The sequence below is a fragment of the Garra rufa genome, chromosome 1, assembly GCF_049309525.1.
Source record: "Garra rufa chromosome 1, GarRuf1.0, whole genome shotgun sequence".
Lineage (NCBI taxonomy): Eukaryota > Metazoa > Chordata > Actinopteri > Cypriniformes > Cyprinidae > Garra > Garra rufa.
In genome coordinates, this window is record NC_133361.1 from 29,945,329 (window position 1) to 29,972,087 (window position 26,759).

General features: G+C 34.9%; 1 protein-coding gene across 2 annotated transcripts; it reads right to left on the minus strand.

Annotated features, from left to right (window-relative positions):
- Positions 1-2,766: 2,766 nt before the first annotated feature.
- On the minus strand, positions 2,767-25,338 carry zc3h7a (zinc finger CCCH-type containing 7A). Of its 2 annotated transcripts, none has more exons than XM_073823328.1 (23): positions 25,227-25,338; positions 22,287-22,392; positions 21,917-21,956; positions 21,633-21,830; positions 20,975-21,133; positions 20,813-20,893; positions 20,582-20,635; positions 20,459-20,498; positions 18,811-19,118; positions 18,481-18,724; positions 17,000-17,031; positions 16,740-16,911; positions 16,466-16,624; positions 16,189-16,394; positions 15,791-15,891; positions 13,744-13,925; positions 13,591-13,661; positions 12,471-12,607; positions 11,621-11,726; positions 11,381-11,489; positions 8,863-8,996; positions 3,749-3,912; positions 2,767-3,660 (listed from the first exon to the last, which is right to left on the minus strand). In XM_073823328.1, the coding sequence occupies exons 2-23, from the start codon at positions 22,352-22,354 to the stop codon at positions 3,471-3,473; spliced, it is 2,955 nt and encodes a 984-aa protein (XP_073679429.1). In that variant the 5' UTR covers positions 22,355-22,392; positions 25,227-25,338; the 3' UTR covers positions 2,767-3,470. The 2 variants fall into 2 exon arrangements, with proteins under 2 accessions (XP_073679429.1, XP_073678740.1); XM_073822639.1 differs by lacking the exon at positions 25,227-25,338 and adding an exon at positions 24,788-24,981.
- Between the last annotated feature and the right edge of the window lie 1,421 nt (positions 25,339-26,759).

A 26,759-nucleotide genomic window follows, 5' to 3' on the forward strand; every position in this document is an offset into this window, starting at 1 on the left:
CGTTAAGATGAGCAGAAAAATAGTTCTACCCTGCACAATTATTCCCTAACATGGGTTATACGTCCAATTTAATGCATATTGTATGCATTATTTTTTGTTAAATAAAAGATGCCTTAGTATCGATATTTTTTATTTGAACATTGATACTTTCGATACTCACATCAGTATCGATATATCGATACGCCCATTCCTACTTTAGAACAGCGGTTCTCAACTCCAGTCCTCTGGGCCCACTGCTCTGCATTTTGTATGTTTCTAAATCTGACACACTCATGCCGCGTTCCAGGCAATCCGTTACTCGTGTTTTTCCAACCTTCTACCCGTGAAAGTGCACCCGAACGGCACTCAAACCCGTGACTTCCCACTCGTGAACTCGTACTAGATCGATGTACTCCCAGTTCCGACGTGACATAACCCGCGAAACCACTATATATGCGGTGTTTATGCAAGTGGTACACAGTGAAAAAATAGCCTTTAGGACAATATAACGTTGCAAACAAATGAATAATAATGTAATAATAATAAATGCGCTCAGGCTGTTTGGGGTGACTTGCCTGGAACGCTACAAAGCCGTGAGTCGTGATTTGAAGTCGTGATTTACGAGCTAAAAAACCTGCCTGGAACGCAGCATCAGTTCAGTTCATGGATCTTTCTCCTAACGAGCTGATGATCTGAATCAGGTGCCTTAAATGAGGGAGACATACAAAATGTGCAGAGCAGTGGGCCCCGAGAACTGGAGTTGAAAACCTGCTTTAGAAGGTCTGTTAAAACTAAATGGACTCAGGGAAGGCGAGAGACACACAGACCTGTTGGTGTCACTGTTTGACAATATATTTTTTAGAAAATGTGTTATTTATATACTTTTTAGGTGTTCAAGCATGTAGCCATGCTATTCTATTGAAATTTTTAGAATGGCCAAGGATCAGCAATCTGATCATGCAGACCAAACCATAAATCGTAGAGACTTGAAACTTGGAGGGATAGTAGTACTCACACAAGCGACAAAGTCACCAAGACTTGCCCCAGTGGGCCTGACAAGGGCTCTACAGCAATCAAAAAAACTAAAATGGCTGTACCTATGCAACTATTTGTCCTATCAACATGAAAATCGCTGTGCAGTCTTGGTCCAAAGTGGCACAAGTGTCTAAAAGGACATTTGCGTATCTCAAAAAAAACAAAAAAAAAAACACGACCGCCATTGGTCGATGAAGTCTGAGCACCTATTACACAGGTTAACGGAGGCCGATCTGAACAAAACTCAGTGGTCCTGTTTGACTCATGGCCCCAAAAATCTGTGAGAATTCAAATTTGAAATAAATTAGCCACTGGGGGGGCGATATCTCATTTTTCAAGAGGGAAAAATATTTTACATGGTGCGATATTTCGAACATACATGCGATAATCGTATCATATTATATCGAACTCCTCATTCCGGACAACTTTGTCCTAGAACCACTGCTGTCAAATGGTGTTAAAAAAAAAATCAAATAAAAAACTTTTGCAAATTGGTCCTAGGTTTTTTGCTCAATCTGGGAGAAAACGCTCCAGTAGAATTCTCTTTTGACTCTCTAGGTCAGTGGTTCCCAGCTACATTCCTGGAGGCCCCCAAAACTGCACATTTTGCATCTGTCCTTTGTCTGAGACACCCATTTCAGGTCTTGGAGTCTCTACGAATGAGCTGATGATCTGAATCAGATGTGTTTGATTAAGGAGACATGGAAAACATGTGCTGTGTCCGAAATCGCATACTGCTTCAGTAGGTACTACAATTCAAACGTACTTCATGACCGTTAAAACGGTACGTTCTATATAGTATGAATATGGGTAGTATGAATGGAATTGGGACGTACTACATCCGCCGCGTCTCCACTTTCCAAATAACGACTACTCTCCTGGAGCCTGAAGTGTCCATGGTATGGGTACGGCAGAATTCGGACGGAAGCAGTAGGTCATCCGGGTACTTCTCACCTACTGTATTTCGAATACTATGAATTCGGACATGCTACTCGCCTCACATACTGTTTTCGCGTTCTATATAGTAGAGAAGTATGCGATTCCAGACACAGCAATGCAGTGTTGGGGGGCCTTCAGGAACGTGGGTGGGGAACACTGCTCTAGGTTAATAATGATCAAAAAATGTTGAAATGAACCCTTTGGGAAGATATAACGGGGTCATTTAGAAAAGGGGCTTGTCCAAATTTACCCCAAATCCTAAAGGAAAACTCAAAACTTCACAAATTCTTCACAATTCAGGTGATTCTAAACAAGCATGCACAATTTTAAAAAGATTGGCCCACAGCGGGCAGTATAACAGTCATAAATGCTCAAAAACATATTTCTATGACAAATTACCTGGATTTGCCAAAAATACCTTTTTAAAATCATTGATTTAGGTGGCTACAGGCTTGCTAAATAATATGTAATGTCTTTTTTCATATGTGCTTAAATGACTTAAAGCACTTAAACCCTGGTAATCGCTGTTTATAGCTATATTTAATCTAATATTTTGAGGAGACACTGCCTCCGCAGCCTCCTCAGTGGAACGCCTCAGATAGATAGACAGATACTCCCTAAGGATTCTTTGATGAATAGAAAGTGTGAAAGAACAATATTTACTGGCATTTTACAGTTGATTAACTTATCACATCCTGGCTGAATACAAGTACTTTATTTAAAAAGAAAAAGTCACTAGCATATGCCAGTTTCATTAGATCAAACACAAGCATTTAAATCCAAATGAAATTAAATAATGACAGGGAACGCACAGCAGATCCAACCCATAATGCATTTATTAAAATACAGAGGTGCAGCTTATCGGCAGGTTATCGCCTATTCGGTGTCTCCCCCTAATGGATAAACACGTCTTGACATATATAATTCGCATACAGCATGCCAATTCCTCTTTTTAAATGTTCATTAACACACTGTTAGGGTATTACTTCCTTCACCATTTGGTTTCCAGCAACTGCGGGCACTGAACAGAAGACAACTTTATTGTGTTTATGTCGGCCCATATATAATACCAACAGGCATGAACACAGCAACCACACAACACAGTAATTCAGTGCGGATGTGGAATAACAGAGATTCAGGACCCAACATTCCAAAACAAATCGCAGTTAAAGAAAAAAGAGGCGGAAATGTGTCGCTGGAATCTCAGATGCCATACATATACTGCACTTCTGCTTTGGGTTTCAAGAGCAAAATCCAGTTCCTGAAAGGTGATCCGCTGTGTGCTATTTAATAAAAGAAACATAAAAGGCGATGGTGCGTATTTTAACCGGTGATAAAAGCAACAAAGCCGTGATTACTCTGAACACAAGGCCAGCTCTGTGCTTTCCATGAAAACCCAGAAGGAGGATGTCCTCCTTCTCCAGAGAGCCACACCACGCTCGCCCGATTCAATACTGAACTCAAGACATCATAGTTCCAGAACACCCTGCATGAACAGATTGAGATTAATTAAAACATTACTTAATATCTTTAAGCAGAAAACTATATTTGCCAAAGTCATTATCGTTTGGTGCTATCAAGTGATCTTTTCTGGCTTTGGCAAGTTTCATCAAAAGGAATTCTCTTCGGTCCTTCCATTCCTTCAGCTCCTCATCTCCATGAGCCAGCTTACAAAGCTCCTCCTCCGTGCAGGTGCCTATGAGGAACCTGGGGGGTAATCAAAACCAATCCGTTAGTGACGGCTGTTAGTTGTTAATGTGGTATAAGTGGTGTTACACATTAGCGTTAGACTCACCGTTCGCAAACTTTGAAGGTTCCTGTGGGGAAGCGATACTGCCAGCAGTTCTGATCGTCCTCAGAGTTGAACACTCGTTCTTTGTGCTTCTCGGAGGTGATATGCTGCTGCCACTGCTTATCACTGTTGCAGTTCTTCCCACACAACCAGCAATGGTTGCCAGCCTGGTGAAACAGCATTTAGAGAGCATGAGGAATGTATTTATGAAAAAAAGATTTAGATGAGAAAGAACTGAGGAGTTCAGTCACTTTCAGAAAAGAAAACGTGTAAAAATATGTAGTGAATTGCTACAGAATTCTTATACGGTTGAAGTCCAAAGTTTACATACACCTCGCAGAATCTGCAAAACGTTAATTTTAACAAAATAAGAGGGATCATACAAAATGCATATTTTTTATTTTGTACTGACCTGAATACAATATTTCACAAAAAAGACGGTTTACATATAGTCCACAATTTTATTTATATATATATATATATATATAAATAAAATTGTGGACTATATATATATATATATATATATATATATAAACTATTTAAAACTTTACATGCACTTGATTCTTAATACCGTGTTGTTGCCTGATTTGTTTTTTTGTGTGATAGTTGTTCATGAGTTTCTTGTTAGTCCTGAACAGTTAAACTGCCCTCTGATCTTAAAAAAAATTGTGTGACCTGAAGGGTTTTTATGCAGTTTTTTCAACATTTTTGTGATTTTGAGATGCATCTTTTCACACGGAGGACAACTAAGGGACTCATATGCAACTATTACAGAAGGTTTAAATGCTCACTGATGCTTCAGAAGGAAACACGACGCATTAAGAGCCAGGGGGTGAAAATTTTTGAACAGAATGAAGAGGTCTAGTTTTTTCAATTTTTTTTTTATATTTGGTACTGCTCTTCAAAAGCTACAGAAGATACTGACATGTTTCCCAGAAAACAAAATAAGTTAAATTTACATTGTGGGACCATAAGGATTTTTCTGAAAAACAGCAGGCAGTTTTAAATGACAAATAAGGACTCACGAAATATCTTTCCAGGTCAGTACTAAAAAAAAAAAAAAAAAAAAATGGACGTTATTTTTATTATCTCTTATTTTGGTCAAATAATTAACATTTTGCAGATTCTGCAAGGTGTATGTAAACTTTTAACATCAACTGTACATACACTTGATGTATATCAACAACATGTTATGCACCTTCACAGACAATATTTATAAAATATGTACAGTGAAATAGAGATCGAAGACTTACGAAATACTCTAACACTACCATTGTATATTTGAGGACTATATGACTCCTTAACATGAAAAGCAAAAAAAAAAAAAAAAAAAAAAAAAAAACTTATACACCTGAGACCCTATTGTAATTGTTGGAATGGACAAGGCTATAATGTAAATTATAAAGCCTATATAAAGCTTAAAGTGCCCCTATTATGCCTTTTCAAATATGATATTTCATGTAGTGTGTCATGTAGCTGTATGTGAACCAACTATCTGCAAAGTTGTGACGCCGACAGTGCACGACAAATGAAGTTTTTGTCTAGTCGGCTCACATTCGCCTAAAGGAGTCGTCAGCAATTCGAATCTTTTTCTGTTACGGCCACACGTCACAAACTACACATTTGCATAATGTCCGCCCACGTTCTATGTCGCGAACAACTTGCCCGCCCACAAACAGTACAATTTTCACGTGGATTACATCATGTCAAGAAGACGCTGTATCCTGCGCTGTGAGAGTAAATTATTTTTTCAACAACACCTCAGCAGTCCAATTCCAATCTTGTGTTGTGTTCGCGTCATTTTACTGATGACTGCTTTTCCAATCTTGGGGAGTAACGTTACAACGCGAGATTCACCAAACGCTTGGTTTTAAAAAATGGATCAGTGCCCAGTTTATTTGGACCGGCTTGCTCCTCTGAACTTCTACCTGTAAGTATGATTAATAATTGATGATTGTATTTTCTAGCGATCATTCAAAATACGTCTTTGTGTACGTTATGGTGTGTAACAACCCCGCACATGTCTTGGTAACCGGCTAACTTGCGTTTCTGTAGTTCTGTTGTTCAGCTGTGCGTGCAATGTAGTCTAAAAATTGTGATTGATGCAGCTTGACTGTCTGTCTGCCTTATTAGTATAAGTAATGATAAACGATGGCTTAACGCAGTGTTATGCATTATACAATGTTGAAGTTCACAACGTAGAGGTGTGCCCGGTTAGCTTACAGAAGTAAATTGCAAGCACTTTCCACAGTTAACATATGACACCCACTGAGAAACGTCCTGCTCCAGTCGTGCTTGTGAAACAGTTTCTTGTCGATGTGCCACTTCAACCGTTTCATCGTCAGACTCCGGCTCGAATTGATAGGGTAAAATCAAGGCTCTTTTCTATGTATTGACAGGTCTCCGCAGCTGTCATTTAGTTACGGCAATGGGCGTTTCGTTTTTGCGCTGTAGCGGTAGACCAATCTAAAAGGACTGCACCATCTGACCAATCACAGCAGTGAGGGCTCACGGAAAGGAGGGGTTTAGAGAGACTGATTCTTCGAACTGCTTCACACGAGTCGTTTACGAATCATTTAGAAACGGGGTAAAATTAAATCTAATTTTGGAGAAAACTAAAGTGTTTTTTGAACTTGCATACATGTAAACCTGTTTTAAGAGACTAATACAACAATATTAACTACCTTTAAAATGGCATAATAGGGGCACTATCAGAAAGCTCTGGAATTTGATTAAAAATAACTTCAATTCTGTTCCGAAGATGAACTGAAGGGGTGGATTCTGGAATCAACTGCCACTTCAAATTATTTGTCCTTTTGAGTGGTTTATGTGAAACTTGAAGAGTTTAGAATTACATGTTATCTCACTGGAATGTGCTCTCTCCTTGTTTTGTGAAAAGCACCCAACATATTAAAACATACATTTACTCTTCTGACTTACTATGACAGCGTAGGTCACAAAGGTCATTATGACCTGACATCTACATTTACAATTAAAGCATTTACTTGATTTTTCATCTTTAAACATTAGAAAATAATAAAGAATATTATCTGAAACCCTCAGCTGAGAAAAAGTACTTCATATCTGTATGTTTGGGGAAAGTTCCTGATAAGAGCTTGTGTTTGAACAACCCAGCCTTGAAGAAGTTGAGTATTCTCTATGTGCGTGTGTGTTATTATCTGTCTGTGCAGGACTGGTTCTCCAGGGAGACTTGTAACAGTACCCAGGATGGAACACACATATGGACATCTTCCGTCACCCTGATGCATGGGGGACAGATGTGTGTCTTGGGAGCGACACATTGTGTGTGAACTCTAATTGCTTATCCTTAGAGGTATCAGGGTTTCAAATCTAATTTAATGCTCCTAAAGGGAGAACAATGCATTAAGAGCCAGGGGTGTCAACTTTTGAAAAGAATGAAGGTGTACATCTTATTTTTCCTAAATATTATGTTTCCCAGAAGACAAAATGAGTTAAATGTACCCTAATCTTTAGATCTTAATGCATCGTGTTTCCTTCTAAAGCATCAGTGAGCTTTTGAACCTTCTGTAATAGTTGCATACAAGTACTTCGGTTGTCGTCAGTGTGGAAAGACGAACATAGAAAACTTAACTGTTTTCTATGTGAATATATTTGAAAAATAATTCATTTCTGTATTCCTGTGTTTCTTGAGCAGCAAATCAGCATAGTAGAGTAATTTCACTGAAGACTGGAGTAATGATGCTGAAATTTCAACTTTGAATCGCAGGAATAAATCCTATTTTAAAATGTGAAGTCTTTTATATCAGTTACTCACTAAAATCAGCATATTTCTGATATTTGATAGTGTTTTTAAACTAAAGAAAGGGCAATTTTTTCCTAATCTTATGAACTGGTTATTTCATATCAAATTTACAAATGCAAAATTACAACTGCATGAATAATGTTAAGCTTAGTTTTAAATATTTTTTTAATATACAAATATGAAAAGTTGAAAAAAAAAATGCAATACTTTTAAACATAAGAGAAAACCTCAAGCAAGTGCCTGTGTAATGTGTGAACATTTGAGTCATTAGTTCAAAGGATTCACTCAGAGAAAGCAAGTGCCTGTCTTTATGAATGGATCACTGAATCATTGACTCAAATGATTCATTTAAAACACAGAGTCATGCAACGTCAAATCTGCAATCGTGCTGATATTTGGGAAACGGCACTCTCTTGGTCATGTTGCTCAACTAGGCTACATCATGTTATAAATATAAAAACTCCTGTTTTACAACAGTATTTTAGTTCTGAGTTTTTTTTGTTTGGGGTTGCGCTCATTTGTTTAGGGCTGACGTCTCCACGAGATTTTCTCACACACAGATCGGCTGCGTGAACCTGCGTAAAATTTACATTCTCTGATCTTAATTTTACAAACAATTTCTGGTTTTATTCCTCCAGTCAGAACAACATGAGGGTGAGTAATTAATGACAGAATATTCATTTTTTGATGAACTATCCCTATAATAAAAATTATTCTAAAGCATTTACGATCCACATATAAACCACCTCATGTTTTTTTTTTTAACCTGTATGCTGTAATTTACTTGTAGAGTCTTATTTGGATGAAGGATTTGCTCATAAATAAATATTAATTACATTATGTGACATTTGCCCAGTTGGCCAAATCCACTGCCTGAAATACAGATGTTGAGTGTGTGCTAATCAGTTGGTGAACTAACATGATTCATGAATATTTATTAAGTTACAACACAATTCTCCCAATACGGTTACCAAGCAGTACTGGTATCACACAATTAGTATTCGATCACTATGCTCTAGCTTATGAATTCTAGATACAGGACGTGTTTAGTGTTTAAACTGCTAGAGGGAGCACTGGAACACATGCAGATGTCGAGATGCTTTTTAAGTCTGAACTATTTTGACTTGCGTCCAAAACGCAGCGGAACATACAAAAACATGCAAACATGAGATAAAAGACAGCCTTGGGCATGTGTGGCGTCCTTGACAGTCAGCGTTTTGTAATTTCTTTGTCTACGTGTACACGGCACTCTAGGATAGACCCAGGTTGTGTCATAGTAAGATGAGTGTGATAATGATGTGTGGAAATATGAATGCTGCTCAAGTTTCCATACCACTTCCTCAGCGTAGTCTGTGGGCATGTGAATCTGTTTGCCGTTCTCTCGGGTAGAGGTGCTGCTGCTCTCCTCGCTCCAGACTGGCTTCTGAGACTGCAGCCACATTTCATACAGCTGCTCCATGTCTGCAACTACATACACACAAACGCAATGTTAGGTCACAACATCAGCATCTGTCAGCACTAGGGCCAGTTGTCCAAAAAGCTTAATCTGGAACCGAATAATCAGGATTTGCTATCCAGGATGAGGTAATTTATCATACTTTTCTGCTGCTTTTTTCACAGCAAAACTGGATTGGATGACAATGATCCAGATACACACTTTTTCAGATGTTCAAATCTGGAATACTAGTGCTCTACAGAGCCCCTAAAGAGACATGGTGAAGGAGAAAATATGAGATGTGGGGTAAAAAAAATGCTTTTGCATTCTCCCAGGAAAGTTTTGCATTGCATTTACAGAAACTTTGCATACACTCACAAACAACTACTTTTGACTAGCTCATCTCTGATGATTGTGCTGAGGTAGTTTACAAACACTGATTTAAAAAAAACAACATAAAATTAAATATAATTATTTAGTTTGATATTGACATCTGATTATTTTATAGCACCAAAATCTGTAGGCTACTGAAAGGCTTCAGAGGTAGTCTAATGTTTATGTGTAAATAAATATAAATGTTTGTGTGTTACATATGTTGTATTGTAGGACCAGTTTAGAAATGTTATTACATTTATTACATTATTTTGTTCCTGAAATCCACTCTGCTGATGGGATCAGTATAATCCCATTTTTATTTTTGGATCACAGGCATCTCAATCTTACGAAAAAAATCTGAGTAACACAAACTGACAATTTAATCTGGATCAAAACAAAGATTGGATTTTGTGATCCAATCCGATTTCAGAATAGGCCTGAGCAATAAAACAATATCGGTGTTTATCAACAGTACACATTTATCGATAATGATTGAAAAAAAATGTTTGATATAGCACACAATAGTGGCTCGTTTCATTTAGTTTTGTTTTTTTGTTATAAGTGTGCCTATGTTAATGCAAACTGCATACATTTTGGGTCAGGTGTTTATTTTTTTATTGAAATTAATATTTCACCCTCATTTCCTTAAATAAAAAAAACAACAATTTTACCCTCTGTACGAAAAAAAAAAAAAAAAAACAATTTGTGGGGTTTATTCCATTTCACCGCATCTAATATGATCGGCACTTCGGCTATTTTTATTAAGCTATGCATAAATACAAGATGCCGTTTTCGTTCATAACCGTTTATGCAATTTACAAAATTATATTTGATCTATAAAATGTTAATTTAGACAGTATGCCCCCCTTTTTTTTTTTATAATCATCATTTCATTGCATTGAATAAATAATTTAATGCTCTGCATTATTTTGCTCTTTGTGCCCTCCTGTGGCCTCAGGAGACAAGCCAAACATTTACTTTACACTTATTTAATCTGCATACTAAATATAGGAAAGGATATATTAGTTTCAAATTTTATTTTGTTAGGTTTTTTTTTTTGCATTGTTTGTCTTTAATAAATTGCGTAAATTAAAAATACAGTGGTAAATTTAAACCTCAAATGTAAATTAAGTTATATATTTTTTTTATTTATTTATAAAGGATTTTAAAAAGTCAATAAATGATACTGAATGATATGAAGCATATTGTGATAATTTTTAGCTATATGGTCCAGCCCTATTTCAGAGTCTTTGTTATTTTGAACAACCCATTTCAAGACATGATCCAGTCCAGCAGCTGAAATCCAATCAAATTACTATCGAACAGCTGGCCCCAAGTGATTATACAAGATAATCTATTAAAGTAGTTTAGAACTCTAGAAAAGTAGGGAAACGTTCTTATTTTGAAATCTTTGAAACTGTGAAAAATGCCTACTTCTTGTTTTTTTCTCCTTTATCTTTGTATATCTTTTTAAATGTCTGCACCTCTATTGACCATCTCTGATCTATAACCTTTATAGAATGTTCTAATAAAGTTAAACATTAAGCAGCACTTTTTTCCAAGAGTTATAAGAAAATATTTCTTGAACAGAAAAATCAGCATATCACAATGATTTCTAAAGAATCATGTGACACTGAAGACTAGAGGACATCACAGGAACAGTTTAAATCAAATTAAAACAGAAAATGGAAATTGTAATAATATCCCACATTATTACTGTTTTACAGTATTTTTGATCAAATAAAAGCAGCCTGACCATAAGAGACTTCTTAGATAGCTTACAGCCATTATCCTGTTGGTTAATATTGACTAATGTCAACTGAACAGGAACGTTGATTAAGAGGAAGAGCAAGTTAGATTATTTGGATTAAACATTAATTTGAACAAACAAACAAACAAACATACCACATAATAATACAGCTCAGTGTGTTGATTGTCGTCGTCGGAAAATAAGCTAAACTAAAGCAAAACTTGAAAAGCAACTCTGTAATGAAATGGTCCCTAAATGATTGTCATGTACTCAAAAGCTTAGTGAACTTACTATTGTTATCTTTCATGAAGGTCCATAGATCTCTCTCTTCTGTGCTGTGAGCAAAGGTGCAGTTTCCAATGTACTGACACTTTTTGTTAGCTGACACATGGATACAAATCTGAAAAAAATAAATAAAAAAACAGGAATGACAATTATTTAAGAGACAGTGATGATATTTACAAATCAATTTCTTCTCATACTGAAAAACTGACACTTTTTCCAAGCATTAAATACTATTTTTACACTTACTTCAAACTGAGCTGGAATAGGCTTTTTAGTTGGGAGAGGTCGAACTGTAGTCCACTTTTTCCGTTCAACAGAGCTAACCAGGACCACCCGTCTATCTTTAGACCACCTGTTCAACAGAAAGTGACAAATTATGAAATAACTCATATTAAACCTAAAATTGCATTTTAATTAAAGAAAGTTAACCCAAAAATTCTGTCATAATTCACTCAGGGTGTGTTCACACTTGTTCGGTTCGTTTGGTTCATTTGGAAAAATGACAAAAAAAAAAAAAAAAAGATTTTGGTCCTGGTCCACTTAGCATTCACACTGGCATTTTTGACAGTGAACGTCATTCACAGACTGTTGACCGCTTTAGAGCTCATAAAAAGGCACTTTACCTCCTCGTTGCTCCGTGTTTGCCCTCTGCTCGTTTTGTTTTGGATACACCGATTGTTCCCTTCGTAAAATCATGTTGCATCGCATCTTATCTTGTCATTACTTTCTGTTTTTGGTTCGTTTAGAAGTATTTGGTCTGTGTTGCATTCATATTTCATTCAAACCGCACCAGAGTTCGTTTGGAAGCGGGCTTTTAATCATTTTTTTATTCGAATGAACTGCACTAACAGAGCAATCGCACCAGAGTTTGTTTTAATCGGACCAAACATGACAAGTGTGAACACATCCTTACACTGTATGAGTTTATTTCTTCCATTAAACAAGGGAACACATTCACCTATAAAACCAAATGGAATTATTCTATTCCATTTCATAATCATTTCTCCTTTAGTGCTCCACAAAAGAAGGTTGTGTGGGTTTAATACAAAATTAGAGTAAATGAATTTCCATGTTTTGATACATGAGCTGGACTCACGTATGCCGGGCCTTTGCACTGCAGTACTTCTTGTTTTTGTCTGGCTCGCTGACTTGGCCGTTCCTCCAACACTGAGCACATACAAACTGCATCTTCAGGTTAGCTGGTCCAAATTTGCGCAGGGCTGGTGGGAGCTCCTATGGGATTGAACGTCATAAAACCAGGGTCAGAAATTAACTTTACCATCAAGGGGCAATATTTGCTTCCTGGAATTGACTTCCAGGGGCATTTTTTACATTTTTGAGGGCAATTTTTATAAAATCAACTTATTATTAGAATCACCATACTGTGTCATGTCTAATGTCAAATACTTAAATTTACCCAATTACTTTAATCAATATTTCAAACGGTTTAAAATTGTATCTAAATTATACACGTAAAAAACAGGAGCTCATAGGGCTGCAATTATGACAAATCATTGTAGATTATTGCTCCTTAATTTAATATAACTCTGATTGCATTTTTCTGAAAGAAGGAAGTCATATACACCTAGGATGCATGGAGGGCGAGTAAATAATACGCGTAGAGCCCAGTTACGACAAAAATCATTGTAGATTACTGCTCTTTATATTGTAATAATGACTGTTAATATCAGTATAGAAAATAATATAAAAACATTTGTTTTGTGTCTGCATCTTATGTACGTCACATTCTGCCTTCACAGACAAACATGTCGGTCCATGACGTTAGTATACATCAAAACAGTAGACATCAAAATGAACAAAAAATGCCCCATAAATTCAAAAACCTCAGGTATGATCAGTGAAGCTATGAAATTATTTTTTATTTACATTGTATCTGCACTGTGTTGTTTATGATGAAGGAAATTACAAGTGTCTCCATCATTTTAAGCACTGACTAATCAAAGTAAAATGCCAATGCATTCCTTAGTTCAAAAGAAATGCATTTAATTGGTTATAAAACTCAACGCTGCACAAATCAGCATATAAAAGCAATCTGATGCAGTGCAAATCAGCCATAATACATTGTTTAATTGTGCAGAGGGCATTTGTCTTGAATTTATGGGGCATTTTTGTTAATTTTGATGGCTTGTTAGTACCTGCATAAGACTTCTCTCACAGGTGTATACACTATTGATCAGTGCTCGTATAAATTCTACCTGGGCATGAGTAGCAACATCCATATTCCAATATTTCTGTGACTCCTGGACAATACCTTCATGTGTGATACCTGAAAAAAACCAACACAACAGTTAAAGGTTTGCTGCCAGCATTTGTGTCAGATAATTTGCGAGTCCCAAGCGACAGCTCACCTCGTTCACTCTGCATCATCCATACTTTGAGCTCAATGAGGCTGTGGGCGTAAAAGCAGAAATCCTCTCGCTGGCAGCCATACCGTACCTCATGCCTACACAGATCCATCTGGCACTGAGAGATGTATGGACGAATTTTGGAGTACCTGACCGTTTTGTCCCTTAAATAGTGTACAAGGCACCTGAGAAATAAAAAGTGTATTAATTCTACATTACTTAAAAAGGTCAAACCTAGGGCCAGGCAATATAGACTATAAATCCTTTTTAAATCTCATCACTACATCGCTCTCTAGAAGGAGATATACAAAAATATTGGATCCAATAAAAATAATGACTGCAAAACTGCATATTTGACTACATATACTGTAGTATTTGCTCTGAAATGGTTTAAATGGCTGAGAAACCATCACCTACTTAAAAATAATCACATTTTCAAATGCTTAATACAGGGTTCGTACAGATATTGTAAAATGAAATTCAGGAACTTTTCCAGCACTATTTTTATTTTTAAGGACTTCAATCAGAGATCTCACTTATCAAACAATGTATTATCTTTCAAATTCTAAAAAAGAGAGGTAAATAAAAAAAAATCAAAATAGCAATTTACTATAATAAATCAACGGTTCGTTTCTTAAGGGATTTGTATGTGTATACTTTCTTTTTTGTTTTGTTTTAATAACTATACTACTTTAATTCTTTGATCTACCATTTAGAAAAAAGATAAAATAAATAATAATAATAATAATAATAATAATATGATGATGATTCGCAATCCACGCTCCGAAGTCCCGATTTGAATAATGATTCGCAAACCATTGTTTCAGATCACAACCTGGAGCATGGATCGCAAATATAGATCGGGACTTTAAATCGCGAATAATTTATGGAATTATTTAAATTCTTGAAATGATTCACGAAACCCATTCCGATCTAAATCAAACGATTTGCAATACGTGTTCCGAAGTCCCAATCTGAATCAAACGATTTGCGAAACACAATTTGAAGTCCTAATCTAAGTCAATGATTCATGAACCCGCTTTGAAGTTCTGATTTAAATCAAATTATTTGCGGTATGCATATTAAAGTCCCGATCTGAAACAAATGATTTGCGAGACGTGATTGGAGCGCTTAAAAACTGAATAGTTATGCGATGCAATGGTTTAACTGATTCCCAGTTTTCAAAGCCATTTCACCCATATGCTTTTTAAAATCATTACAAGCGATGTAGAAGTTTGAAAAACAGCTCATTTAATTTGATCTGGCTTTTGCTAGCGAAACGCTTGAAATGAATGATGGAAGTCACGAGTTTTAAACAATCAGAGCGGTTCCAGTGTAAATGACTTAATTGATTTGGTTCATCTGTTCCTCTTTTTTTGCATATTCTACCATGTTTACATAACATTGTCAGTACTACTACTAGATTAGCTCACTAGTTTTATAACAGTAACTGAAATAAGGGGAAAAAAAAACATTTCATACATTGTCTTTAAATAATTCAAGCACTTTTTCCAAGTACTTCTTCAGGAAAATTGCCATTTTCAAGGGTTTTCCAGGTCTTAAATTTTAAAAGGTCAAATGTAAGTAGTTCAAGCACTTTAAGCACCTTGTACGAACCCTGTTAATAAAATGTAATAATAGTAGATCATTTTATTTTATCTTAACATTTAATAAAGAAAAATATTTAATTCTTAATAGAATATTTCTATTTTTTTTTTTAACATACCAGTATATTCTGATAAATATTTAATACTTTAATAGCATATTTTCATTAATTTATCTAGTATTAATAATAGTAATAATAGATTTGAATACACTGAAATGAATCTTCGTCATAAGACTTTCATACAAGTCATGACAAGTTGTGGCTGTGTAGCTGACCTACTGACACGGTTTAGGAAATTTAATGGCTAAATAAAAAGCCTCTGTATATATCGCCCAGCCCTGATCAGATCAGATATATCATTAATTCAAACCAACGGCATTCACTGCAAAGCATGAAATTGCACATTTAGTGTCTGGACATGTCCTCACAAGAATAGATGCTTACTTCTTTTCCTCAAACACATGCTTTGTCACTGGGTGAGAGCATAGGCCGGGGTTGTCCTTACTGGTTTTGCTGATTATTCTGGGTTTGTGATCAAAGCATACCTACAGACCAAGTCACACATGTTAGGTATTTGCACAACTTCTTTAAACTTTAAAACCAACGCAAATTTCAGCAATGACGAAAGACAAACAGCCAAACTAAAAAATCCATTCGTTTGAAAACCGGTCATTCCAGTTGATGATGAAATGAGAAGGTGTGTTAAAGACATACAATAAGCTGCTTAAAAGAAAGAAGTGCTAACTCATAAACATGATTTATTTTGACCTCCAGGTGTATCATGGATTAGTTATTAATTCAGACTACAATAAGCAAGCCATTCAAACAATGGCGCACTTTACCTCACAGAGGAACATAAATATCCCATGGTGCTCCTGTAAGATTTTGGCCACGGTCAAATTGATCTTGGGTTTAGATCCATAGGGATCACACAGATTTTCCCTGCAGATGAAGCCTTTGCGTTCTAGCGTCCACACGTCAATTTCCTCTTGGCAATAAGCAAAGGTACAATGTCCAAGATACCGACATTCTTGTCCACTCGCCACATCTATAAAGCAGAGTATTTTAGTAAACAATCTTTGAAAACATAAAAGCCTCAAAGGAAATCACTGCAGTTACCTTTGCAAATATAATAAGGCCCCATGTACTGGTTTTTAGTGGGTCTTGGGCGAATAAGCTTCCATGTTGGAAGTTCAGAATGTTTGGTTCTTCCCAAAAGCAAATCTTTTTTGCATTTGTGGTCCTCCGGACGGTAAGTGTAATCCAGCACTCCGGGTCCTGTAAAAACAATCAGGTGACGAAGAACTTTATGCAAAACCTCAATGTTTGCATCTTTAAAAGGTCATAAGCTGGAAACGCTGCTTAGCAACACTCCCGCATGACTGCCGCTTACCGGTTTTAATGTAGCATGAGGAGCAGGCCTGTTTAAATTCATGTGTATCAGCAAGTGGGTTCTTGGCAAGGTCTAGTTGCGGTGGATAATCCTGCGCAAACGTCCCATCGGATGTGCTGAAACCCATGCCAATGGGTGGAATGGTTGGCACTGACATGTCGCTGTTACTTAGCTGAAAGAGCAAATAACTGAGATTAACCAAAGAGCACAACTGAATGATCAGGAAAATGTTTACCATATTGAAGTGAATTAACTCTTACCGACATAAAATGATGCTGGCTAAAAGGTTTATCTGGTCCACAAGTAATTAAAAAACAAAACAAAAGGGAAATTAGAAGTTAGCATAGAAAAAAAATATATATATGTATATACAGTGGCAACAATGTCCAAAATTAACATTTGCCAGAAGACAAATGGCACTAAATTTAAAAAGCACCAAATATACATAGCACTACATAGGACCAGATAATACAGTACTAAATTGATAGTTCACCTAAAAAAAAAAAAAGCCATTAATTAATTGTTGTTCCAATCTTGTAAGACCTTTGTTCATTTTCAGAACACAAATTAAGATATTTTTGATTAAATCTGAGAGCTTTCTGACCCTGCATAGACAGTAGGGCTGCTCGTTTATGGCAAAAACCATAATCACGATTATTTGTCAATATTGTAAATCACGATTATTTAACAATTATCACTGGGTACAAAATTTTATATTAGTGATTAATTTAAATATATCAATACAACAGAAAAAAAATATACAAATGAAAAAAGTGCTTTAAAAAATACTGAATACTTTTATGCAAGTCTAAAGCAGTCTAACAAAACTACAGAAATGGAATGTAATTATTTGAATGTAAATTAAAACAGCATCTTCACTGTAATAATTAAACAAGCTTTGTTTCTTATTAAAACTACAGAAGCCCTTCATTTAAGAGCAGTGAATGATTTTTCTCTTTGTAATTTTTTGTTTTATTAATATTAAGCAATTAAGCACAGAGACAGCAGAAAGAATACTATTTGTTGCTGCTTTAAGAGCCACACAGATCCAATAAACTGTTACACACGTATTTTCATTCTCACCTGTTTATGATCATTTAAGACAGAACTGACAAGGGTTTACATAAAATAATCACCTAGCGCCTCATTTTGAAATGAATTTAGGTGTACTTGACCGTTTAGGCGTGCACCTTGAGCTAAAAGATAACTTTACATGTCATTAAACGTGTTCTAACAGTATATGGATTATTTGTGTTCTTCAAGCCATCTCAGGATTTTTTATATGGATAACGTGTATTTATATTGCAATGCTAATCAACACAGCCTTCATCTCTGTACAGAATACTATAAAGAAAGAATCACTTCACTTTAAGTTATTCTAAAGAAAAAAATTAATAGATCAACGCTATAACGAAAGTTTGTAGTAAAAATATTTGTATTCTCATTAATTGTCTGTCTACTTTTAAACTAAAACAGTTAGCATTTTAGTCTCTTTAGAGTAATTGTTATTTTTGCGTGTGATTCATTGGTCAAATAAATAAAGATTAATATGACAGACGGCGTGATTTATTTATTATTACTTTTTTTTTTTAAGATTTCTACAGATCCAACAATATATCATTACTGTAAATGTGAGGCCTTGATAATCATGTAGTGAAAAATCCGATATCATCACAGCCCTAATGCATACCCTAGCGTGCATTTGGGATTGAAACGAGACAAGCCACGATCAGCAACGTACCTGTCGGAGAATCTGAAATTGATAAACTATCCAATGAATCCAGAGGTGATGAAAACGTGTCCAGACCAAGAGAAAACGTTGAAATTGGCTTGTGATACGGTGCGGGCAAATTTACGGTGCATTGTGGAGACACACTCAAAAATGGATGGCCCAGGTGGGAAGGCATGAGCAAAGAACTCTGTATCGAACTACTGACTGCAATACTGGTCGGTAAAGGAATGGGTCCATCCACTGTGGGAATATCCTGAGTGAAAAGAAAGAGATAAATATTAACATGAGCTATTGTATGAACTAAAAACATAAGCAAAACTTAGTCCTCCTCAAGCTTACCAAAGAAGACTCAGGAGGACTTGCTCTGTCCAACAGCTCATCCAGATCATCCCCAATAATATCTGTATCATAGTCCAAGCGGGTGCCTGTTACTGTGTAAGAGTCATTGGGCCTGGTTCCATTAACCAGAGGCATATGTATGGGCATGGGAACAGGCTCTGGATTATGGGTCTCAACTGGGATAACCGGTGGTGAGATGACACTGACAAGCAGCGTAGACTCCATTTCTTCCTTCTCATTTACTGCTGAACACAACGGCATGCTGACTGGTATTGGGCCGTCCATACCCTGCATAGACTGGCCCAGTTCTATACAGACAAAGAAGCATTAATAAGCTGACTCATTTAAAAATGTATTACATACACCACAGCTCAAAATGTTCAGGATCTGTAAGATTGGGGTTTTTTTTGTATGTTTTTGAAAGAAGTCTTATGCTCAACGAGGCCGTATTTATACGATTAAATATACAGAAAAAAATGCTATAGTTAGATATTGCAATTTAAAATAACCGTTTTCTGTTTTTGTTTTTTTAATTAAATTAATTTTATTCCTGTGATTGTAAAGATTAATATTCAGCAGACTTATCACATGATCCTTTTTGAAACAGAAATCTTTTGTAACACTATAAATGTTTTAATGTCACTTTTGGTGAATTTAGTGCACACTATTAGTCAAATGTTTTTGGACAGTAAGATTTTTAATGTGATTTGAAAAAGTCTCTTCTGTACACCAAGTCTGCAATTATTTGATCCAAAATACAGCAAAAGGAGTACAATTTTGGAATATTTTTTACTATTTAAAATAATTGTTTTATATTTGAATATACTTTAAAATGTAATTTATTGCTGTGATCAAAGCTAAATTTTCAGCTTCATTACTCCAGTCTTCAGTTTCACATGATCCTTCAGAAATCAGTTTAATATGCTGATTTGCTGTTCAAGAACCATTTTATTATTATTATAATCATCTTCATCATCATCATCATCATCAATATTAAAAACAGTGCTTTTTTCCAGGATTCTTTGAATAGAAAGATTCAACGATCAGCATTTATCTGAAATAAAATGCTTTTGTAACATTATACACTATCCCATTCAAAGCTTATTTTATTATTTTTTTGGAAAAGAAATTACAGGACAGAAATTAATACTTTTATTTAGCAAGAATAAATTAATCAAAAGTGATGAGAAGACATTTATAATTTAAAAAAAGATTTCGATTTCAGCTAAATGCTGTTCTTCTGAACTTTCTATTCATCGAAGAAACCTGAAAACTTCTATTTAGCTATCCTCAACCTAATAATAAATGTTTTTTTGAGCAGCAAATCTGAATTTTAAAATAATTTCTGAAAGATCATATGACTGGAGTAATGTTGCTAAAAATTCAGCTTTGAAATCACAGGAATAAATTACATTTTAAAATATATTCAAATAGAAAACATTTTTTTTTAGTCAAACATTTTCTGTTCTGCTGTACTATGGATCAAATAAATGCAGGCTTTTATAAACATTAAAAATCTTACTGTTCAAAAACTTTTGACTAATAGTGTATCCTTGCTAAATAAAAGTATTAACTTCTTATAAAAAAAATAAACAAATAAATCAGAACAGTAGTAAACATCACTCACAGTAGGTATACACCAACTTACCCATTTCAATATCCTCCACAGACGAAGAGTTTTGAGAATGCTGTAAGAAAATAAAGCAGCTCAGTAGGTTTGCTGAAATAAATAAATTATTTTAAACACACACACACAAATCCAGCATTTTACCTTATCATTTGCCGCTCCTGATAGACTTGAACCGGGCAAAACATTTAAGGCAGGCTGATTTCAAAAAAAAAAAAAAAGTATAAAGACTAGCCAGGGACAAATAATTACAGATTATAAGATTTAATTTCCCCGCCACAATTATATTCAATTATTCTACCTAAACATTTTTCCGCAATTGTCTAGAACATAAACACATCCCTGTTTTGTTTTTTTTTTGTTTGTTTTTTTTACCTTGCTTCTGACATAAGCCTTACGGATTTTCAATCCCAACATTTTGGCAAGCTCCTGGGTCATTTCAATCACACGAGTATCCTGCAAGACAAATGAAAAATGAACAACCAAGTAATGCAAAAAAAAAAAAAAGATTAAAACCTCAGAGTAAAGTGCTCTGACCTGCGGCACTGCCATGGAGCATTTAGCAACTGCCTCATAAGCCTCTTGATGTCTTCCCAATTCTTTTAGACAGCGGGCTTTCCGGTAAAGTGCTCTGTAGTTGCTTTGATTGAGTTGAAGAGCTTTTTCTGAGTCCTCTAGGGCTTGATCGTGCAGTCCCTGCATCGATAACCACAAACACATTACAGTGAATTAAACCAACTGGGACAATTAACTTTGCAGCATAAGCAGTCATCAAACACTGCATGGAAAATCACTGCTTGCTAGTACATTTGCATTCAAAGGTTTGTAGCCTCTCATGCTCAGCAAGGCTGTATTTATTCAATCAAAACTACAGCACAAATAGTGATAATTACTCTTTAAAACATCAGTTTCTCTATTGTAATTTATTTTCAAGTGCAATTTATTCTTGAGTCATCAAACCTGAATTTTCATCATCATTACTCCAGTTTTCAGTGTCACATGATCCTTCAGAAATCATTCTAATATGCTGGTTTGCTGCTTAAGAAACATTTCTTATTGTTATCACTGTTGAAAACTGCCTAATATTTGTGTGAAAACTTTAAAAAGAAATGTTTTATGACATTTTAAATGTCTTCACTGTAGTTTATCATCAATTTAACGCATTCTTGCTATCCATATGTATACACATTCTTACAATGTTCAAGTAGGATGCGGCACGGTTCGCATGAAGCTTTTCTTTCAGGTCTTGCGGTATAAAGATGTCCTCTGTTTCTGCATACTCTGCTATGTTTAAGGCCTCCGTGTATAATTCAACAGAGCGCGCCCATTCGCCTTCAAGGAACACATCGTTCCCCTCACCAAAGAGATTCCTCACCAAACCCTGGATGAAAACCTAGAGGAAGGAATCGATGAATAATAGAAATATCCAATCCACAACTGCAATCAGTGCTAGATTGATTGTGAGAGGAAACCACATACCTCATACTGCTCTTGAGTGCCAGGAAAAGGCAGGGTAGACCTACAATTAAGCAGAAGATTAGGAAAACAATTTGCAGCCATTAAAACACAGGTGCAAAGAACATGAGCAATGACAGATTTGCCTGAGAACCATGTCATGAATCAGTGAGGTTTGGTGGCATAAAGCTGTGTGTGTGATTTGCATTCCTGAAAGTGTTTGAACTGCAACCAAATTCTTTTCATAGGACAGAAATAAAACATGAGTCAAGTCATGCTAAAACTATTTCTCTCTTTTTTTTTCCCCCTGTGTAACACAAGCTGAAGCCACTTTAGTTGTCTCTTATGATCGAAACTTCCTGGTAAATCACAGGTTTACATACTGAACACTTACTGAATGAACTGCAAGCCCTTTTGAATGTCCTGCCACCGGCTGCTTCGGTCATGGCCTGTGGCTGACATCTTTCCATACGTGTGTAGGACTTGCCTGTGGTCAACACCTATGATTTATATAAACAAAAGTAGTAACAGATTTAACACACATCTCACAACAAAATAAAAAAGTTCTGTAAAAGCTCAACTTTTGCGCAAATTGGTTCTTCAGAAGAGTTTGTTTCAAAGAACTGACTCAGCAATTGAAAAATAACGTAAAATCATGACAGACACTACCAGTCAAAAGTTTTTGAACAGTAAGATTTTAAGTTTAAAGAACTGCTCACCAAGCCTGCATTTATTTGATCCAGCAAAAGCAGTAATATTGTGAAATATTTTTACTATTTAAAATAACTGCTTTCTATCTGAATATATTTTAAAATGTAATTTATTCCTGTGATAAAAAGCTAAAATTTCAGCATCATTACTCCAGTCTTCAGTGTCACATGATCCTTCAGAAATCATTCTAATATGCTGATTTGTTGTTTAAGAAACATTTATTATTTATACATTTGTTTGTGGATTCTTTGATGAATAGAAATAGTGTATAATGTTACAAAACCTTATTTTAGATAAATGCTGATCTTTACATCTATCAGTCAAAAGTTTGGAGTCAGGATAATTTTTCGGAGGAAAAGAAAATGATAGAAATAATACCTTTTTAATTTAGCGAGGATGCTCTGAATTGATCAAAAGTGATGATAAAGGCACTTTTTAATGTTACAAAAGATTTCCATTTCAGATAAATGCTGTTCTTCTAAACTTTCTATTCATCAAAGAAACCTGAAAAAAAAAAAAAATTCTACTCAGCAGTGTTTAACACAATAATAATAAAATGTTTTTTGAGCAGCAAATTAGAATGACTTCTGAAGGATCTGGAGTAATGAGGCTAAAAATTCAGCTTTGAAATCAGAGGAATAAATTACAAAATAGTGTAAATAGTAGTAAAAATGCTTCATAATTTTACTGTTTTTGCTGTACTTTGGATCAAATAAATGCAGGCTCGGTGAGCAGAAGAGACTTAGGGTCCAAAGACTTTTGACCGGTAGTGTACATGCTACATTTTAAATAAACATAATACATTTTAATGTGTATTTTTATCGGTTGTTAGTTTCTTGTAACAACAATTCATCTTAAGTAAACTTAAATAACTTATGGGGGAAAGAAATGATAGAAATGAATACCTTTTTAATTTAGCGAGGATGCTTTGAATTGATCAAAAGTGATGATAAAGGCATTTAATGCTATAAAAGATTTCTATTTCAGATAAATGCTGTTCTTCTAAACTTTCTATTCATCAAAGAAACCTGAAAAAAATTCTACTCAGCATTTTTCAACAACAGTAATAATAAAAAATATTTTTTAGCAGCAAATCGGAATATTAGAATGACTTCTGAAGGGAGTAATGAGGCTAAAAATTCAGCTTTGAAATCAGAGGAATAAATTGCTAAATACTAAAAATACTTCACAATTTTACTGTTTTTGCTGTACTTTGGATCAAATAAATGCAGGCTTGGTGAGCAGAAGAGACTTAGGCTCCAAAGACTTTTGACTGGTAGTGTACATGCTTAAATACAGATATGATAATACATTTTAATGTTTATTTTTATCTGTTGTTAGTTTCTTGTAACAAAAATTCAGCTTAAGTAAACTTAAATAACTTAAGGGGGAAAGAAATGATAGAAATTAATAGCTTTTTAATTTAGCGAGGATGCTTTAAATTGATCAAAAGTGATGATAAAGGCATTTATAATGCTACAATAGATTTCTATTTCAGATAAATGCTGTTCTTCTAAACTTTCTATTCATCAAAGAAACCTAAAAAAAAAAATCTACTCAGCGGTTTTCAACACAATAATAAATGTTTTTTGAGCATCAAATCAGAATATTAGAATGACTTCTGAAGGATCTGCAGTAATGAGGCTAAAAATTCAGCTTTAAAATCAGAGGAATAATAAAATACTAAAAATACTTCACAATTTTACTGTTTTTGCTGTACTTGCTGAGCAGAAGAGACGGTCCAAAAACGTTTGACTGGTAGTGTACATGCTTAAATACACATTTGATAATACATTTTAAATGTTTATTTTTATCTGTTGTTAGTTTCTTGTAACAATAACACAGCTTAAGTAAACTTAAGTAACTTAAAAACTGAGTATAATGGATTTATAATACAAATGTTGAAATTAGTTCTCATATCTGGATTATTGATCTGACTGTCAACTCATCCATCGGTTCACGGCCTATTACAAACCCGACAGATATAACTCGACAAATCGTTTAGTTCGGTATTGCAAACTAATTTATTCAAATAATCCGACTCAAAAGAACGATTCATTGCCAAATAGGACACCGCTACATTACATTTTCCAACTATACGCGGCAAAACCTGTAAGGAATGCGGTATAAAGCAACATACTTGCATAACTTCAGTCCCCTTGGCGGCAGACAAGGGAAACTCACCGAAAAGCGGCGTCTCATGTCGGTTGAAACTTCTCGCATAGTTCATAAAGAAAGCATTCGCAGTAACTTTGACTCAAAAAGTGACAAACGTTTGTTCCAACGTGCGTTCGACGTCTAGATAGACAGCTCGCTTATAACTGAAACACAGCCTTCGTATTGCCAAATGTTTTCACAACCTGACAATTCCCTTGCGCCGTTTTGCCATGAGACTGGCACCGAGACTCTGACCTCTTTATCCGCGAAACCAGGAACACGTAGATGTTGTGTGCTAGCCAAATGGTCGGTCAAGCAAACTCTTGTGTGAACAGTCGCTAGGTAAACTAGCATGATAGCATTTTTACCGCGCACCTCTGCCCACACTCAGCCAGCTAAGCAGGGGCCACCCGAGCATATGTACGAGAAAAAATATATACATACTACCCTAAATATAAATACTCACCTTTAGTAGATCAACGTTCAGCGGGAAAGAGAGCGTTCCATACAACCACCAATGTTTTCATGTGTTCGTCAATCCTGTCTCTCTCTTCTTTGGCCAACGTGATCTTTGTGACGTCTTGTTCACTTTTTCGGTTAGTAGCTGAAGATGGTTATAGCGCCCTCCTTTAGACACACTCGAAAACAGCTGCGTTCATTTTCAAACTGATGGCATGCTAACTAGCTAAATCAATTTTAAAATATGAAATTGTATATATGTGTTTTTTTTCTCTGTGGTATATGAACATATATGTAATTTGCAATTATGTAACTCTGCACACATACACTAACAGTCAAAAGTTAACAGTAAGATTTTTATTGTTTTCAAATCAAGCCTGCATTTATTTGATCTAAGTACAGCAAAAGCAGTAATATAGTGAAATATTTTTACTATTTAAAATAACTGCTTTCTATCTTAATATATTTTAAAATGTAATTTATTCATGTTATCAAAGCTACATTTTTAGCATCATTACTCCAGTCTTTTACATGGTCCTTCAGAAATCATTCTGATGCGCTGATTTGCTGTTCAGGAAACATTATTATTATTATTATTGTTATTATCAATATTTATTTTTTTCAGGATTCTTTGATGAATAGAAACATCCAACGATCAACATGTATTTGAAATAAAAAGCTTTTGTAACATTGTGCACTATACCATTCAATAGCTTGGAGTCAGTCATTTTTATTTTATTTATTTATTTTTTTTTTTACATTTTTTGGGGAGGAAACAAATTATAGAAATTACTTTTTTTAGCAGGGATGCTTTAAATTGATCAAAAGTGATGACAAAGACATTTATTATGTTACAAAACATTCTATTTCAGATAAACATAATATTAAATAAATGTTTTTTGAGCAGCAAAGCAGAATATTAGAAGTATTTCTGAAGGATCATGTGACTGGAGTGATGATGCTAAAATTCAGCTTTGGAATCACAGGATTAAATTACATTTTAAGATATATTCAAATACAAAACAGTTATTTTAAAAAGTTAAACTATTTCAGAATTGATTTAAAGTACAACAAAAGCACTAATATTGTGAAATATTTTTTACTATTTAAAATAACTGCTTTCTATCTTAATATATTTTAAAATGTAATTTATTCATGTTATCAAAGCTACATTTTTAGCATCATTACTCCAGTCTTTTACATGGTCCTTCAGAAATCATTCTGATGTGCTGATTTGCTGTTCAGGAAACATTATTATTATTATTATTGTTATTATCAATATTTATTTTTTTCAGGATTCTTTGATGAATAGAAACATCCAACGATCAACATGTATTTGAAATAAAAAGCTTTTGTAACGTTGTGCACTATACCATTCAATAGCTTGGAGTCAGTCATTTTTATTTATTTTTTTATTTTTTTACATTTTTTGGGGAGGAAACAAATTATAGAAATTACTTTTTTTTTTAGCAGGGATGCTTTAAATTGATCAAAAGTGATGACAAAGACATTTATTATGTTACAAAACATTCTATTTCAG